We start from the raw sequence: 17,257 nt of genomic DNA, 5'->3' as shown, positions 1-17,257 counted from the left end.
AATGCTGCTGTGAATATTCAGGTACAAGTATTTGTATAGACATGTTTTCATTTCTCTCGGGTGTATACCTCGGACTGGAATTGCTGGTCATCTAGTAATAATATGCTTAACTTTTTGAGGTACTACCCCACTGTTTTCCACAGCAGCTATACTGTTCACACCTACCAGCGATGTGTGAGGGTTCTGACTTTTCCATGTCCTCACCAACACTTGTTGTTGTCTGTTTTATTTCTAATTGTCATAGTGGATGTGATATGGTTTTGATTTGCATTTCTCTGATGACTAATGATGTTGAACACCTTTTCCTTTGCTCACTGGCCATTTGTATACCTTCTTTGGATAAATATCTATTTATATCTTTTGTCCATTGAAAAAATTTTTTTATTATTGAGGTATATGAGTTGGTTTTTTTTTTTTTTTTTAATATATTCTGAAATGTAAGTCTCTTATCAGATACATAATTTGCAAACACTTTCTCACTTTTTGTGGGTTGTCTTTTCACTTTCATGATGGTGTCCTTTGATAACTCTTCAGAGACTGAGGCACGGTCATGTACTAGAGTTTGCCCACAGATAGCTTGGCTGCATATTCCTTCTTTGTCTCCAGCGGTGTCTACTATACTGCAGCCTTCTATGCCGAGTCATACACTGGGTCTTCTCCCAGAAGAGTTCTGATTCTTATCTTACACTTACTATCCTTTTGTCTCTGTTGCTTCTATCTTTACTATTCTCACAAGCTGACACTTCACTCTTTCACCCACCCTGGGGTTGTCTGCCCATTTACTCATTGTTTCTTTCTTCCCCAGCTGGCCTGGACCTCTTGATGGGTCATCTCGAGCCAGGTGTACCAGCATCACCCTTCTGTTGTTCCTTCTTCCATCTCAACCACCCAGCAGACTTCTCCACCCTGGATAATACTATCTAGAGAATATCTCGAGAACCACACAGCTGATGGATGCCACTGCAAATTTATGATCTAAGTTAAAGAAGGATCTAAATAAATGAGGGAATGTATGTGTTTATGGTTCAAAAGACTGTTGTTATATAGATTTACTACATCCTCATCAAAATCCAGCCTGGAGAAGGGAACAGCTACCCACTCCAGTATTCTGACCTGGAGAATTCTGTGGACTGTATAGTCCATGGGGTTGCAAAAAAAGTCAGACACGACTGAATGATTTTCACTTCACTTTCACTTTTACATCAAAATCCAATCAAGCTTTGTTTTAAAGTGGAAATTGAAAAGCAGGTTTTAAAATTTATGTGGAACTGCAAAGGACCTAGAAAAGCAACAAAGATGTTGAAAAGGAAGAACAAATTTGAAGGACTTAGCATTACCTAATTTCAGTATGACTTTAAAGCTATAATAATCAACTCAGTGTAGTACTGACATAAAGGTGTCAAATAGATCAGTGGAACAGAGCAAGTTCAGAAATAAACCTGTATATACGTCGTTAGTTACCTTCACCAGAAGTCCATAAGTAACTAAATGCAGAAGGGGTTAGTCTTTATAATAGCTGGATATTCATTTGCAAAAATTAAAAATATAAAAATTATTCTAGAAGAAGATATAAGAGAAGATCTTTATGACCTGGAGTTAGAGACTTCTTAGTTAAAAGAATGAGAAGCAAGCAACAACAGTGAATGGAGATAGAATTACATTGTGCTATTTGCACAATGTAATTCTTACCAGAGGACTTGTATTCAGAATATATAAAGAACAATACAATAATGAGATACACAACCCAACAACAAAGAAAAAGACAGGCAAAATTTTGAACAGACATTTTACAGAATATTCAATAAGCACACAAGGAGATGCTCCATGCCATTAGGTAATGCAGATTAAAACCACCATGAGCTGCATTACTAACCACTAGAATGGGCGAAATTAAGGAGACAGATGATAAGTGTCAGTACATGTCAGCACCTGCAGCTCTGAGATGTGGCTGTTGGGAAGCAGAATCCAGAATGGTCACAAATGGTCTGACAAAGTTTCTTACAAAGTTAAACATACACCTGCCATATAACCCAGCAATCCCACTGCTAGACATTTACTCATAAGGAATGAAGTCCTCTGTTCACACAAATGGTTCAGTCTGAGTCTCCGGGCAGCTTTATCTATTGTCATCTCAAAGACACTAGGCAGCAGTTCAGCTGGCGAATGGGGGAATGAATTGTGGCACAGTCACAATGAGATGCTGAGAGCAGAGAAAGGGACCAACTAATCTCTTACAGTATGTATGAATCTTAAAGCATTATCTTAAGTGAAGAGTCGAAAACAAAGGAAATAGATTGGTTTTATGTAAAATCCTAGAAAAGGCAAAAGTATAGTGATAGATAGCAGGTTAGTGGCTGCCTAGGGCTATGATGGGAAGGGGAACAGGAAACTGAGGTGATGGAAAAATTGTATTTCATAATTGTGGTAGTGGCTTCACTAATTGGAGAAGGAAATGGCAACCCAAGCTATCAATATCAACAGTTAATCTTTTTATTCTCCTTAATATTTATCTTAAACACTCATCATGTCTTCGGACCTCTCTTCACTTTCACAGTGCTTTCTCTTACAGAGAGGTCCTTTATCTAAGGATGAAGAGAGTCCTCAGCTTCTCGTTCCCCCGTTTGCCTTCTTCTTCATCCAGGCTCACTTTACTTCCCTTTTCCAGCCTGAGACTAGACTGTCCTGACATTCTTGAGCCCATGTCACTGAATGCATCCAGGGAGCCCTTCCTTGCCTCATCCGGTCAACTCCTTGCTCCTATGTAGACGCTCCCTCTTTTGGTCCTTGATCCTTAGTTTGTAAATGTGGTCTAGTCTTCCGTGTTCTCCTAACTCTCTTTTTTCATCCTCGAATCTTCCAAGGGCAGTCTTCCATTGTGTCCCCAATAGCTTAACCCACCCTCACTGCCCGCTGTGCCCCTCCCCACCTATTTCTAGCAGACACAGGTGGGTTTTTGTCCAAGGCTGTGGATTTGACAAATGATTTGTCAAATGATTTTCAACCTCTTTGGAGCATTTGACAGTGTCAGTCATCCTATTCTCTTCACCTGTTCTCTGGGAAATTCCTGCCTTGATTCCCAGACCCCAATTTCATTCTGTATTCCTTATTTCTGCATCCTTTCCTTGACTCTCCTGTAAGCTGGCTTCCCTTGAGTGCATGTGTATTCCCTAGGGTCCATCTGTACCTTGCTGTAATCCTCACACTTTCTTTCTGGCATGTCTCATTTGCCTTTAAGGTTATAAGTACCATCTCTGTGTTGATGATTCTCCAGTGTACTTCTTCCAGTGAGACCTCTTCCTTGAACTGCAGGGTGTATCCTACTGTCCACTAAGTCATCTCCACTTGGGCACTCCACCTGTGCACCAAATTTCATGTTTCTAAAAATGTCATCACCCTGCCTGAATGGTTTTGTCTTCCTGTGGTATGTTTTTCAGCTAGTGATACCACTGTCCCTGTAGTCATCAGGTTAGAAATTGGGAATTATATTTGATTCTTCCCCTCTCCGGGTCTAACTCCTCTGACCTTTCCCAGCTTGCTCATCCTGTCCTTCTCTACCCACTGTGTTATTGCTGCTTGAGTTTGAGCAGGAGCCGCTAATGTTCCCTTCTCTGTTCCTTTGCCTTCATGCCCATCCTCCATGTGTCTGACACCAGGCCTGATCTCATACCTCCCCTGTTGACAGTCTTTCCGTAGCTCCTTTCATCAACAGGAGTTTGGATTTCATGGATCTCTTGGCGGGGTGGGGGGGGGGGGAGTTGGGAGGGCTACTGTTGTGTTGCCAACTTCTAATTTTTCTAAATAAGAATGTTAGAAGAACAAGAAGCTCACTATCGACCATTATTTTACAGAAAAGGACATTTAATGCTAAAAGAGGCATAATTTAGAAGACGACTAGGCCAGAGTGTGGTGGTCAAGTGTGCAGTCTGCGGGTCAGGTAGTGGCCCAGCTGCTCACCTTGTTGGCTCCATGGGTGCCTTAATGAGCTTCTGTCAAATGGGAAGTACATTTAAGAGTGTACCTCACAGCACTGATTTGTGGATTAAATGAAGCAATGCCTGCCGAGAGCAGTGTGTGGCATACAGTCCAGAGGAACTCAGTCACAGGACCTTCCAGCCCCAGCTGGATGCAGACACTTCTGCAGGAGGGAGCCCGAGCCTGCCCGCCTTTCCATCAGAGCCTCCGGGGACCCTTGCTTACAAAATGTGATGGAACTTTTCTTTGTTTACAGTTAACACTTTAAACTCAAATCTGTTGAAGTCTTCAGTATGTCTGCATAACAGTTTCCACGTGCAGAGCTCTCATTTAGCATGGTGTGTGATTAATTGCATTTTAGCATCCTTTTCAAGCTTGATGGTGCTAGTGGTAAAGAACCTGCTTGCCAACGCAGGACACGAAAGAGACGGGGGTTCGATGCTTTGGTCAGGAAGATCCTGTAGAGGAGGGCATGTCATCCACTCTAGTGTTCTTGCCTGGAGAAGCCCATGGACAGAGAAGCCTGGTCGGCTATGGTCCATAGGATCACAGAGTCAGACGTGACTGACGCGACCTAGCATGCACACATGTATAAGATATTGATTCATGTCATAACTTTTTAAGAATCTCAAGACATAGCCACTGGTAGTTACTTAATGATTATAGTGTTTAAATGTTTTCCTTACTCTTGACTCTTCTAGAAACTACTAGGCTTCAGGGTGTGTTCATTGATGCAATGGTTAGAGGGCTTATTATAACAAACTGCCTTAGCCCCCTCACATAACTCTCTTCATTGGTCTTGGGGCACCAAGGCTGCACTCAGTTGGATCTCAGGGCTACACTTTGAGAATCACAGATGATGCAGAAACCTTTCTACCTCCTCAGCTGGGCCATGATTTTCCTCCAGGCTCTCCTCTGAGGTCTCTTTTGGAGTTTGGTCAGCATTTTTTTCTCCAATAAGAATGTGAGCTTCTTGAAGTCGAGTACTGGGGAGCTGCTCCATGTTCTCGTTTCTAAAACAATGCCTTACTCACAAGTGAATGTTGATCAAATCAGGTTTCTAGTTTTCTTCCTGAAAATTGCCAAAATTTGGCAAAATTGCCGAAATCATTTCCACGTTGCTGTTTTCCAAATGGCAGTGAAGTGGGTCAGGTTTTTCTGCTTCAGCAATGATGTTAAGCAAGAGTACCAGTAAAACATCTATTTCTACTTTATTGACTGTGCGGGTTACAATAAACTGTGGAAAAGTCTGAAAGAGATGGGAATACCAGATCACCTGACCTGGCTGTTGAGAAACCTGTATGCAGGTCAGGAAGCAACAGTTAGAACTGGACATGGAACAACAGATTGGTTCCAAATAGGAAAAGGAGTACATCAAGGCTGCATATTGTCACCCTGCTTATTTAACTTATATGCAGAGTACATCCAGAGAAGGCAATGGCAACCCACTCCACTGCTCTTGCCTGGAGAATCCCAGGGACGGCAGAGCCTGGTGGGCTGCCATCTGTGGGGTTGTGCAGGGTCAGACAGGACTGAAGTGACTTAGCAGCAGCAGTAGAGTACATCATGAGAAATGCTGGGCTGGATGAAGCACAAGCTGGAATCAAGATTGCTGGGAGAAATATCAATAATCTCAGATATGCAGATGACACCACCCTTATGGCATAAAGTGAAGAAGAACTAAAGAGTGTCTTGATGAAAGTGAAAGAAGAGAGTGAAAAAGTTGGCTTAAAGCTCAACTTCATAAAACTAAGATCATGGCATCTGGTCCCATCACTTCATGGCAAATAGATGGGGAAACAGTGGAAACAGTGGCTGACTTTGTTTCTCTGGGTTCCAAAATCACTGCAGATGGTGATTGCAGCCATGAAATTAAAAGACGCTTACTCTTTGGAAGGAAGGTTGTGACCAACCTAGATAGCATATTAAAAAGCAGAGACATTACTTTGCCAACAAAGGTCCATCTAGTCAAAGCTATGGTTTTTCCTGTGGTCATGTATGGATGTGAGAGTTGGACTGTGAAGAAAGCTGAGCGCCGAAGAATTGACGCTTTTGAACTGTGGTGTTGGAGAAGACTCCTGAGAGTCCCTTGGACTGCAAGGAGGTCCAACCAGTCCATCCTGAAGGAGATCAGTCCTGGGTGTTCATTGGAAGGACTGATGTTGAAGCTGAAACTCCAATACTTTGGCCACCTCATGCGAAGAGCTGACTCACTGGAAAAGACCCTGATGCTGGTAAGGTTGAGGGCAGAAGGAGAAGGGGATGACAGAGGGTGAGATGGTTAGATGGCATCACTGACTCAATGGAAATGGGTTTGGGTGGATTCCGGGAGTTGGTAATGGACTGGGAGGCCTGGTGTGCTGCAGTCCATGGGGTCGCAAAGAGTCGGACACGACTGAGCGACTGAACTGAACTGTGTTCATACTGAGTTGCATTTAAAAAGCAGTCAAGAGATAGTTTGGGAGCAGTAGCACCAACAGTCTCAAAGGAAGACGTGGCTGCTCACCCTGAGCTAGATTTGGAGGGCTGGATTGGGAATGAAGCTGGGCGAACGAGGAGGGGGTGAGGTGTGAGCGAAGAGTCTGTTCCAAAGGAAATTATAAAGGATATAGTTGACGGTGGTGTTAAATTAGCCGCTCAGAAGGATTCAGGGGCCCTCTAATGACAGGATCTGTTCACTTCAAGGATTATATAGCCTTCGTGTTGTAGAAGGTAGGGGTAGAGAAGCCAAGGAGATCCATAGGAACAAAAGCGACAGACTGTCCTTTTCGTTTGAGGTGGGAGGGGGCAGTGTGCGCCTGCCCAGTCTGTTGTGCATCCCCTGGGAGAGGCTGCCTGCACCATACCATTAGCTCCCACCTCCTGGAGAAAAGCCATTTTCATATTGTGGACATTTTTATTTCTAATAAACTCTTGTTCCCACTATGTGAATTGTCATTTGTTCTCTGTATAAACTCTCTCTGCAATGGCTGGCTTTTCCAGTACTTTGTGCAGCATAATGAGGTAACCATAGACTTTCAGACTGCCAAGGGGTGTTCTGTGGCCAACTAGCCTCAAACCGTGGTCAGAGACAGAAGGTTGTGGCCCAGAGAAGGGGTCGCCCAGGGGCCTCAAGTCTGGTGGCCGTTGCAGGCTGTCCCCTTCCCTGTAGTCTGTGCTCACTGAGAGTGAAATGTTGATGGTAGGAGGGCTCAGGGTTTCTCTTCTGGCTTCTCATTCCTGGGGCCGCCAGCAACTGGCCCTCCTCCCTGCCCTGGCTGTGGGACTGTTAAACACCCCAAAGACAGGGAGTGGACAGAGCTTCCATTTCTCCCAGACTGACTGGAATGTGCTGTTCCAGGGACCTCTTCACCGTGGAGCATGTGTATGTCAATAGATTTTCATTCTACAGAGGGGGAATTGGGTTTCTAGGAACGTGCTTATGGTCTGCAGCCATGGACATCTTACTAGTTCCCTGGAGTTCATTATGATGACCTTTATCAAACACTGACCAGAACAAGGAAAGAAACCATTCTCTAGGAGACAGAGCAGCTAACATTTTTCAAACATGGAAAACATTATTTAAAAAAAAAGATTGCTTTTCCAAAACGAAATTGAGTATGCTTTTATGCGTCTGAAAATTTGTGTGATACCGTAATAGTGTAAGTATTTTTTAGAGGTTCTTCCATTCTGTTTGAGTTTCTCTGATTTTCTTCATTTGTTTTTTCTTTCATTTTTCCCTCTATTATTTATGTTTGATGTCTTAAAATATCACAGAGTTAATAATCTTACAGAGATCACAACCAAAGTGGGTCTCACTGGGCTAAAAGCAAGGTGTGAGAGGGCCATGTTTCTTCTGGAGGCTCCAGGGAGAGTGTTTCCTGCCTTTTTAGCTTCTGTAGGGGCTGTATTCTGTGGCTCATGGCCCTTCCTTCATCATCAAAGCTGTCAATGGCCAGTAGAGTCCTGCACTCCCTCATGTATGAAACCTGCTCCTCTGCCTTCCTTTCTACATTAGAGGATCCTGTGATGACTCTGGGCCCATCTGCATCATCCAGGGGAACAGCCTGGCCTGAGGTTACCAGTCTGCCCACGTCTTCCCTCCTGCTGTGTAATGTACCACATTTATAGGTGTGGTGGGCAGGAGTGCACAGCTCTGAAACTATAACAATGGCCTTTAGAAGTTTTTGCCATCTTATTTATCTTTATGATCTTTGTGACTAAATAGGACATAAAACATCATTTCATGCTATCATTAAATTAAAAAAAATTTCATAAACATAGTTCATGTGTGATTCATCTTTGTTTCTAAGAAGATCTTTCATGTATTTTTTTTTTTAAGTTTTCATGAAAAAGTCCAAAAGAAACCTTTTTTAAAAAAAATTTTCTTACTTACCATTTCCTGGTGTCAAGTGTAAAATATTCCTAAACTTTATTCCATGTGTCTTTCACCAGATGTGTCCCTCAGCACTCAGGGATACTGTTTTCCATCCATTCCAAGCTGACCTTGGCTCTTTTAGTGGACTGGGGAGCTTGGGGCTGCATAGCCTCCAGCTGGCTGGTGTTGAAAAATGAGAGGCACCTGTGGCCCAGGGCGTCTGTGTTGTGCTCACGTGAGCAGGTTGCAGAGATCTCTGAAGTGATGAAAGGCTGTCAGATGCTTTTTAACATAGTCAGGTTGAAGCCGCTGAGTTGTATTTCAATTGAAAGGGAGATCCAGGGCTTAACCCTCAGACTTTCAAAGTCTTAGGGACAAGAACTTACAAATTGATGATAAGCAGGCCCTTCTAAGGAAAGCATTACTTATAGTTTCTGGGCCCCGTGTTTGGAATTAGTGAATTGACACGTGTGCTTGTTTTCTTAGGTCCGGGCCCACCAGCTGGTCTTGCCACCGTGCGATGTGGTGATCAAGGCTGTGGCTGACTATGTCCGCAACATCCAGGATACCTCGGACTTGGATGCCATAGCTAAAGATGTTTTCCAGCATTCTCAGGTAGAAATGCAAGCTCTTGGGTAATGCTTTGTGCTCTGGTGTGTGCTGAATTTGGAAGGGTCTTGAGAGGCACACACCAGCCATACCCAGGAGTGCTTCCAGCTGTCAGGCCTTGGTGCCAGCCAGGAGGGCTGGCCCCTCTCCTAGCTTCTCCAGCCTCCCCTCCAGCCTGCACAGAGGTAGACAAATGGTAAGGCCTCTGCTGCTCCTAGATCCTCCATCATAATTCAGTGGGATTTCTACTGAGACAGATGTGTCAAATGGGCAAACAAAATATGTGGATCTCTGATTTGTCCATCCCTCCAGGTGATGGTCAGGGATTTCTTCTTCCTTTTTTGGAAAGTAAGAAATTCAAGGGAGGTTGGACTTTAGTAGAAGCGATGAAGTTTGTGTGACTTCCTGTTTGCTCTCTGAAGAGCTAAAATTGTACCTCCACTTTGCTAGAGATGGAAAGTGAAACCTTTGCAGGTAGCATCAGAGACCTTGCCAAGGGAAAGTTGGAGGACTGCATCCCAGAACTCAGGTCTCCTGAGTGCCATGTCAGACTCTGATAAGTACAGTGTTCTAAGAGAATTAACTTGTTTCTTTAATGATAATCTGTTGATTTTCCTTAACGGTTTTAATGTATATTCTAAACTCTCATCTAGCTTTAAAGGCTACAGACTTATACGTGTGTTGAATTATATTAATATACACATGACCAGTGGCATACTAATTTACAAAGGTTTTCGTGCATTTGTTTCAGTCTAGAACAGATGACAAAGTTATTCGATTTAAGAGAGCAATTGGATATTACTCAGCAACTAGCAAGCCTATGGCATTTCACCCACCACATTACTTAGGTAAGTAATTCGGGGCCTCTGTGATGCTAACCATGCAGTAACCGAAGAGATTTAAATATTCAGCCAATAATCTTGTGAGTTTATTGTTTTGAAATAAGATTTCTATCATTATACAAATAAGTACTAGCAGAACTTCTGGGCAGACTCAGTAGTAATTCCTGGAAGTGTTGAAAAGCAAGAGCAAACTTATGAGACTTAAGAGATTGGAAGAAAAAAGGATGCAGCCATAAGGACTAAGGCTGGCAGTAATGGTGATGCTTAAATCTGTGTTTGTGAGGTGTGGTCTTATAGAGTGCGCCAGGGACACAGAAGACCCACCGATCTTTAGGTGCCTTCCGTGCAGTGGATTGATGTCTCCTCCTTGTTGCCTTTTTTGGCAAAAGATCAGATTTCTCTCAGAGAGTTGAAATTGGGGAATTAAAAACAATTGTAAACTGCCTGAAGGCTGCTTGATAGTAAATATCTCATGGGAGGTTGTAAAGCACTAACCCTAAGTACCAACCTCCTTCCTAAGTCAGATTGCATTTTTTAGGGTCCAGATCAGTAAAGCTATGAGAAATCATCCTGCCACCTGTTGTTTCAGTTGTGCTTGTTTTATGTAATGAGACTGTCAGAGGGATGTAACTGACTTCATATTAACCCTGCGGTTGAAAATGTTCCTAACAGTGTCCTCTGCATGATAGTATTCACTCACCCGTTTAAGCACAGTGTGACTGTGCTGTGTATGTGGTTGGCGGGGGCGGGGGGCACGATACGGATACAGGTAAGTGCTGGCTCCTGATGGCAGTCTCTGTGCATGGGTAACAACAAGTGCATATGGATTGTGACTATGGACAAGTGAATATGCTGTGTGATCAAGGAGGGTACAGGCATTTCATCTGATGACCCAGTTCCCTGTCATGGGATACCCACCCCCCTGTCCTTAGCCACTTCTTTTCTTCCCAGCAGTTAGAGTAGTGTTTAAAAATGTCAGTCAGCCTATTCCATTCCTCTCATGCTTGTAACAAACTCCCAGCTGCATACCTGCTTCCTCCCCCCACACCAAGCTGCTTCTCTTGCTGGCCTCTGCCCCTCACCCTCAGGCCCTGCCTTCTTCCCTATGTGAAATGTCCTACACTGGCTCCTGCTGTGGGGTCTTGGCACTGGCTGTGGACCTAGAGCTCTCTCTCTGACTTCCTGTGCCCGGGGCATTCCCATTTCTGTTGTCCAGGCTTCACGGTCACCTTTCTTGGCTCCACAAGGCCATCCTGTCAAATGATCCTCTGCACATCTCCTCAGACACGCCCTCCCAACCCCTAAGAGTGTCAGGGGTCCAGGGATGGACAACCCCAGGGTCTCAACTGCCACCTTCATCCTTTACAAGAGTGGGGAAGTATTTGCCCAAATGACTTAATCCATGAAGAGCTGTTGAATCAGGAGAGTGAAATGATTAGATGCAACTTAAGGTGACTCTTGGAAAGGCAGACAGGGAGTGCTGAGCAGGGGGACTCGATACCACGTGTCTCCTCAGTTAAGGTGAGATATAACAGGGGCAGATGGTGGTGGCTGGGTTTTACTGCTGGCACAGGAATAGATGCTGTTGAGACAGGTGAGTGGCCGGGCTACTGATGCCAGGTTGTGACATCTCTTTTCCATTGCCTCCTGGCTTCGTTTTTCCTGTTTTATTAAAATGGGATACTTATGTTAATATTAAAAGGGTAAGTATAGGTAAAGTGCTTTAAGGAGTGCTTGTTACAAGCAGATACTGTCATTTTTACTCTTGTAGGAAGGATGCCTGGCAAAAGCTCTGAATGTTGAATGATCAGATAGCCTGAAAGAAGTTAACACAAAGACGTACTTGGTACCTCATGTATCTGTAGTGATGTTCTACTCCTCATTTGACAGTTGTACTTTAAACATTCATTATAATATACTTGGGACCAGGCTTCCCAGCTGGCTTATTTTGGTAAAGAATCTGCCTCCAGTGCAAGAGATACAGGAAACTCAGATTTGACCCTGGGTTGGAAATATCCGCTGGAGGAGGAAATGGCAACCCACTCCAGTATTCTTGCCTGGAGAATCCAATGGACAGAGGAGCCTGGTGGGCTACAGTCCATGGGGTTGTGCAGAATTGGATACGACTGAAGTGACAGCATGCACGTGTGGTTGGGATTAGAGCATTTACTCTAATCCCTTCCTGAAGGAAAATAGGTGGGAGAAGGATAGAGACAGGATAGATTGACTTAACATTTGGCATTGACCTGAGCTGATAACAGTTTGGAAGATGTTCTGAAGAGGAAGATGAATTTTAAATTAGGTTTAAATTTGAGTTTCTTAAAAATATTTACTGTTCTATAAAGTGCTTTCGTGTTCTTATTAAATCATCAAAGGACATTATGGGGTAAGTATTTTATAAAAGAAGTTAATACTCTTAGAATTCTCTTTCACTTTCACTCAGTGGTTTATGGAGAACAGTGGTGTGATTGGTAAAGAACTAGGGATATTTAGAGTGATGTTTTCAAGCAGGTTAATGTAGGTGATAACCACCTACAACATCCTTCTATAAAGCATTTCCTATTGCTTCTGACTATTGCAATGATCTTAATCGTACAGCAAGGGACTTAACAAAGCACAGGCACAGATGGTTTGGGACAGTGTAGAGTTCAGTATATGACCATATACTGAAATTGAGAGAGGGTGAGGCAAGATTGGGAAGCAAGGTTTATTTCAAGTAGAACCAGCAGAAACAGATAAATGTAAAAATCACTATTTTTTTTTCCTAATAAGTATAAAGAAGCAAAAGTATCTGAAATAGTGCTCACTGATTTTTGTCTATATGTGCTGCTGCTGTTGTTGTTTAGTCACCGACTCTTTGCATACCAGGCCTCCCTGTTCTTCACCATCTCCTGAAGTTTACCTAAGTTCATGTCCATTGCATCGATGATGCCATCCAGCTGTCTCATCTTCTGATGCCTTCTCTTCCTTCTGCCCTCAATCTTTCCCAGCATCAGGAACTTTTCCAGTGAGTCGGCTGTTTGTATCAGGTGACCAGAATCCTGGAGCTTCAGCTTCAGCATCAGTCCTTCCAATGAGTTTTCAGGGTTGATTTCCCTTAAGATTAACTGGTTTGATCTCTTTGCTGTCCAGGGGACTCTCAGGAGTCTTCTCCAGCACCACAGTTTGAAGGCATCAATTCTCTGGTGCTCTGCCTTCTTTATGGTCCAGCTCTCACAATCGTACATGACCGCTGGAAAAACCATAACCTTGACTATGTATGAACTATGTCGGCAAAGTGATGTCCTTACTTTCAACACACTGTCTAAGGTTTGTCATAGCTTTCCTGCCAAGAAGCAGTCTTCTGGTTTCATGGCTGCAGTCACCATCTGCAGTGATTTTACAGTCCACAAAAAGGAAATCTGTCACTACTTTCACCTTTTACCCTTCTGTTTGCCATGAAGTAATGGGGCCAGGATCTTAGTTTTTGAAATATTTAGTTTTAAGCCGGCTTTTTCACTCTTCTCCTTCTTCCTCACAAGAGAGTCTTTAGTTCCAGTTCGCTTTCTGTTGTTGGAGTGGTATCATCCGCATATCTAAGGTTATTGGTGCTTCTCCTGCCTATCTAGATTCCAGCTTCTAACTCATACAGCCCGGCATTTCTCATGATGTGCTCAGGTTAAATAAATAGAGTGACAGCAGACAGCCCTGTTGTACTCCTTTCTCAATCATGAACCAATCAGTTTGTTCCATACAGAATTTTAACTTGCTTCTTGACCCACATACAGATTTCTCACGAGACAGGTAAGATGGTCTGGTATTCCCATCTCTTTAAGAGTTTTCCACAGTTTGTTATGAGCTACACAGTCAAAGGCTTTAGGTAGATGCTTTTCTGGTATTCCCTTGCTTTTTTCTGTGATACAGCAGATGTTGATAATTTGATCTCTGGTTCCTCTGCCTTTTCTAAACCCAGCTTGGACTTCTGAAAGTTCATTGTTCGTGTAATGCTAAAGCCTAGGATGCAAGATTTTAAGCATGACCTCACTAGTATGGGACTTCCCTGGTGGCTAGCTGGTAAAGAATCCACCTGCAATGTGGGAGACATGGGTTCAGTCCCTGGGTTGGAAAGATCCCCTGGAGAAGGGAAAGGCTACCCACTCCAGAACTTCATCAACTGTTCATGGGGTTGCAAAGAATCAAACAGGACTGAGTGACTTTGCTCTTTCACTTTACTAGCATGGGAGATGAGTGCGATTGTCTGATGGTTTGAACATTAGTACTACGCTTCTTGGGAATTGGGATGAAGATTGACCTTTTCCAGTTCTGTGGTCACTGCTGGTCTTCTAGATTTGCTGACATATTGAGTGCAACACGTTGATAGCATCATCCTTTAGGGTGTTGAATAGCTCTACTGGAATTCCATCACATCCATCAGCTTTATTGACAGCAGTGCTTCCCAAGACCCCCTTAACTTCACACTCCAGAATGTCTGGCTGTGGGTGACAGACCACACCATCAGAGTTATCCAGTTCATTAAGATCTTTTTTTGTACAGTTCTTCCATGTATTCCTTTCATCTCTTGATCTCTTCAGCGTCTACTAGGTCTCTACCATTTCTGTCCTTTATTGTGCCCATCTTTGGGTGAAATATTCCTTTGATATTTCCAGTTTTCCTGAAGAGATTTCTCATCTTTTCCCTTCTGTTATTTTCCTCTATTTTTGTGCACTGTTCATTGAAGAAGGCTTCTTGTCTCTCCTTACTATTCTTTGAAACTCTGCGTTTAGTTGGATGTAACTTTCCCTTTCTCCCTTCTGTCTTCAGCTATTTGTAAAGCCTCGTCAGAAGGCAAAAACCATTTTGCCTTCCTGCTTTTCTTTTTCTTTGCAGGGATCCACTAAATGGAGAGTGATGACTAAAATGGAAATCAGAAGCCTAGAAGAGTTAGGGAAATGCTTTCTTGAGTTAGGGAAATATTTTCTTGGCATCCCACATGAGCACCTAAGACATATTTTCCACAAAAAATATTCCTAAAAGCAGTAGGTTGATCGTAAGTGGTCTTTTCAAATCATAGTTCGTTATGTTATTCTACAAGAAAACACATTCAGAATTTCGAACAACCAATAGCAGAACATAACTTTCTTGTTCATTAGAACCTGTCTCTATTTAATCATTTTAGAAACTAGAATATGTGTAGAGTTTTGGGAAAAAATGTTACAGAATCGCTGTAGAAGCTCAGGAGTATGACTACTGAGAATAAAAATGGGGAGAGTTGATTCTACCCTGAGTTCTTAATCTGGCTAGAATTTTAGGTTCTAGCACAGAATAGTTTTCAGAATCTTAATTGGCTTCAGGATTCTGTATTTTCAAAAGAAAAACCTTCCTGGCCAGATCCATGTGGACTGGCATTGGGAGGTGCCTGCTGTGTCTTCCATGCTTTTCCTTCTGAGTCTAGTTAGTTTTCTGCAGGATTGAGGAAAAAAACCTCAGACCTCCATACCGTTATTGGATGGTGTGGAATTTATAGAAGGAAGTGCACATGCTCCCTGTCCCATTGCTGGGAGGCCTCGTCTGCATAGTGTATCGTCCCTTTCTTTTTCCAGTCCGTACTGTATTTATACTGTGGACTCCCAGAAATTATATATTATAGATTATGGATATATACAATAATGGATATATATAATACCCATCTGTATTTATTATATATATTTATGAATTATATCTACCAGGTAGATTTTTAAAGTAAGTTACAGGTGAGATTAATATTAATTTTAAATCATTTACTGTATCAGAAACACTGTGTTGGGAATTGGGGATCTAGAGATGAGTATACTTTTTCTCTTTCCATCATTGTATTTAATGCCCACCATCGCCAGAGAACCCTCAGTCTACATGTAAGCACAAATAACATATGTCAAAATTGAGTTGTCAGTAGTATTTGGCTCCCTGATTGAACAAGTAGCTCTTAAACCTTAGCTGTGCTCCAGAATCATTGGCAGAATTTAAGAATAACAAATAACACAGAGATATTAGAAGCCACCTCAGGTCCGTGCATATGGATTCTGTAGGCATCAGCCAATCCTTGTCTATTTGTTAAAAGCCATGCAATTGACACAGGCCCGCTGTGTCAGCAAAAGCGTGCAGTGTGTCCTCATGGCCTTCCTGGTGAAAAACAGATGAGCTGCCACTGCACACTACTAGAGTAGCCACAGTCCACACACTGTCACCACCAAATGCTGGTGAGGACGTGGGACACAGAAATCCTCACTCCTTGCTGGTAGGAATACAATACGAAGGTACAGCCACTCTGAAGACATGGTTGCAGTTTCTTACAAACCTGAACATACTCTTACCATAAGATCCAGTAATCCTGCTGCGTGGATTTTACCCAAAGGAGTTGAATACTGATGTTCACACAGAAACCTGCACGTGAATGTTTATAGCAGCTTTATTCATAGTTGCCAAGACATGGAAGTAATTAGGATATCCTTAACTAGGTGAATGGATAAGTAAATTGCCACATCCAGACAATGGACTGTTACCTAGTGCTGAAAAGAGATTGGCTACTTAGCCACGAAAAGACATGGAAAAACCTTAAATATACATTGAAAGAAGCTAATCTGAAAGGCTATATACTGTTTGATTCCAACTGTGACATTCTGGGAAAGACAAAGCTATGGACACAGTAAGATAGTCAGGGGTTCCAGGGTTGGAGGATGAGAGAGGAGTGAATAGGCAAAGCGTGGAGTTTTTAGAGCAGTGAAAATGTAATGCTGGGTTTATGTCATTGTAAATTTGTCCAAACTTACAGAATGCACACCACAAACAGGAAATCCTAATGTAAACTATAGACTTTAGTTAATAGTAATGTATCCAAGCCAGGCTTCAACAGTACATGAACCGTGAACTTCCAGATGTTCAAGCTGGATTTAGAAAAGGCAGAGGAACCAAAGATCAAATTGCCAACATCCGTTGGATCATCGAAAAAGCTCAAGAGTTCCAGAAAAACATCTATTTCTGCTTTATTGACTATGCCAAAGCCTTTGACTGTGTGGATCACAACAAACTGGAAAATTCTTCAAGAATTAGGAAGACCATACCACCTGACCTGCCTCTTAAGAAGTCTGTATGCAGGGCAGGAAGCAACAGTTAGAACTGGACATGGAACAACAGACTGGTTCCAGATAGGAAAAGGAGTATGTCAAGGCTATATATTGTCACCCTGCTTATTTAACTTATATGCAGAGTACATCATGAGAAACGCTGGGCTGAATGAAGCACAGGCTGGAATCAGGATGGCCAGGAGAAATATCAGTAACCTCAGATATGCAGATGACACCACCCTTATGGCAGAAAAGCAAAGAAGAACTAAAGAGCCTCTTGGTGAAAGTGAAAGAGGAGAATGAAAAAGTTGGCTTAAAGCTCAACATTCAGAAAACGAAGATCATTGCATCTGGTCCCATCACTTCATGGCAGATAGATGGGGAAACAGTGACAGGCT

At 42.8% G+C, this 17,257-nt stretch overlaps 1 protein-coding gene across 2 annotated transcripts in view; it reads left to right on the top strand.

Moving 5' to 3' along the window:
• The window catches only part of FAM120A (family with sequence similarity 120 member A), a 115,866-nt gene that overhangs the window by 34,939 nt on the left and 63,670 nt on the right, over positions 1–17,257 (top strand). For both annotated transcript variants that reach the window (XM_014480148.2, XM_070375252.1), the window contains exons 4-5: positions 8,816–8,944; positions 9,690–9,786. In XM_014480148.2, the coding sequence (XP_014335634.2) occupies positions 8,816–8,944; positions 9,690–9,786 (226 nt within the window). The remainder of the gene's footprint in view (positions 1–8,815; positions 8,945–9,689; positions 9,787–17,257) is intronic.

The sequence above is a fragment of the Bos mutus genome, chromosome 8 (genome assembly GCF_027580195.1).
Source record: "Bos mutus isolate GX-2022 chromosome 8, NWIPB_WYAK_1.1, whole genome shotgun sequence".
NCBI lineage: Eukaryota > Metazoa > Chordata > Mammalia > Artiodactyla > Bovidae > Bos > Bos mutus.
Note: the sequence above shows the minus strand (reverse complement) of the source record. Positions and strands in the feature narration are given on the sequence as shown.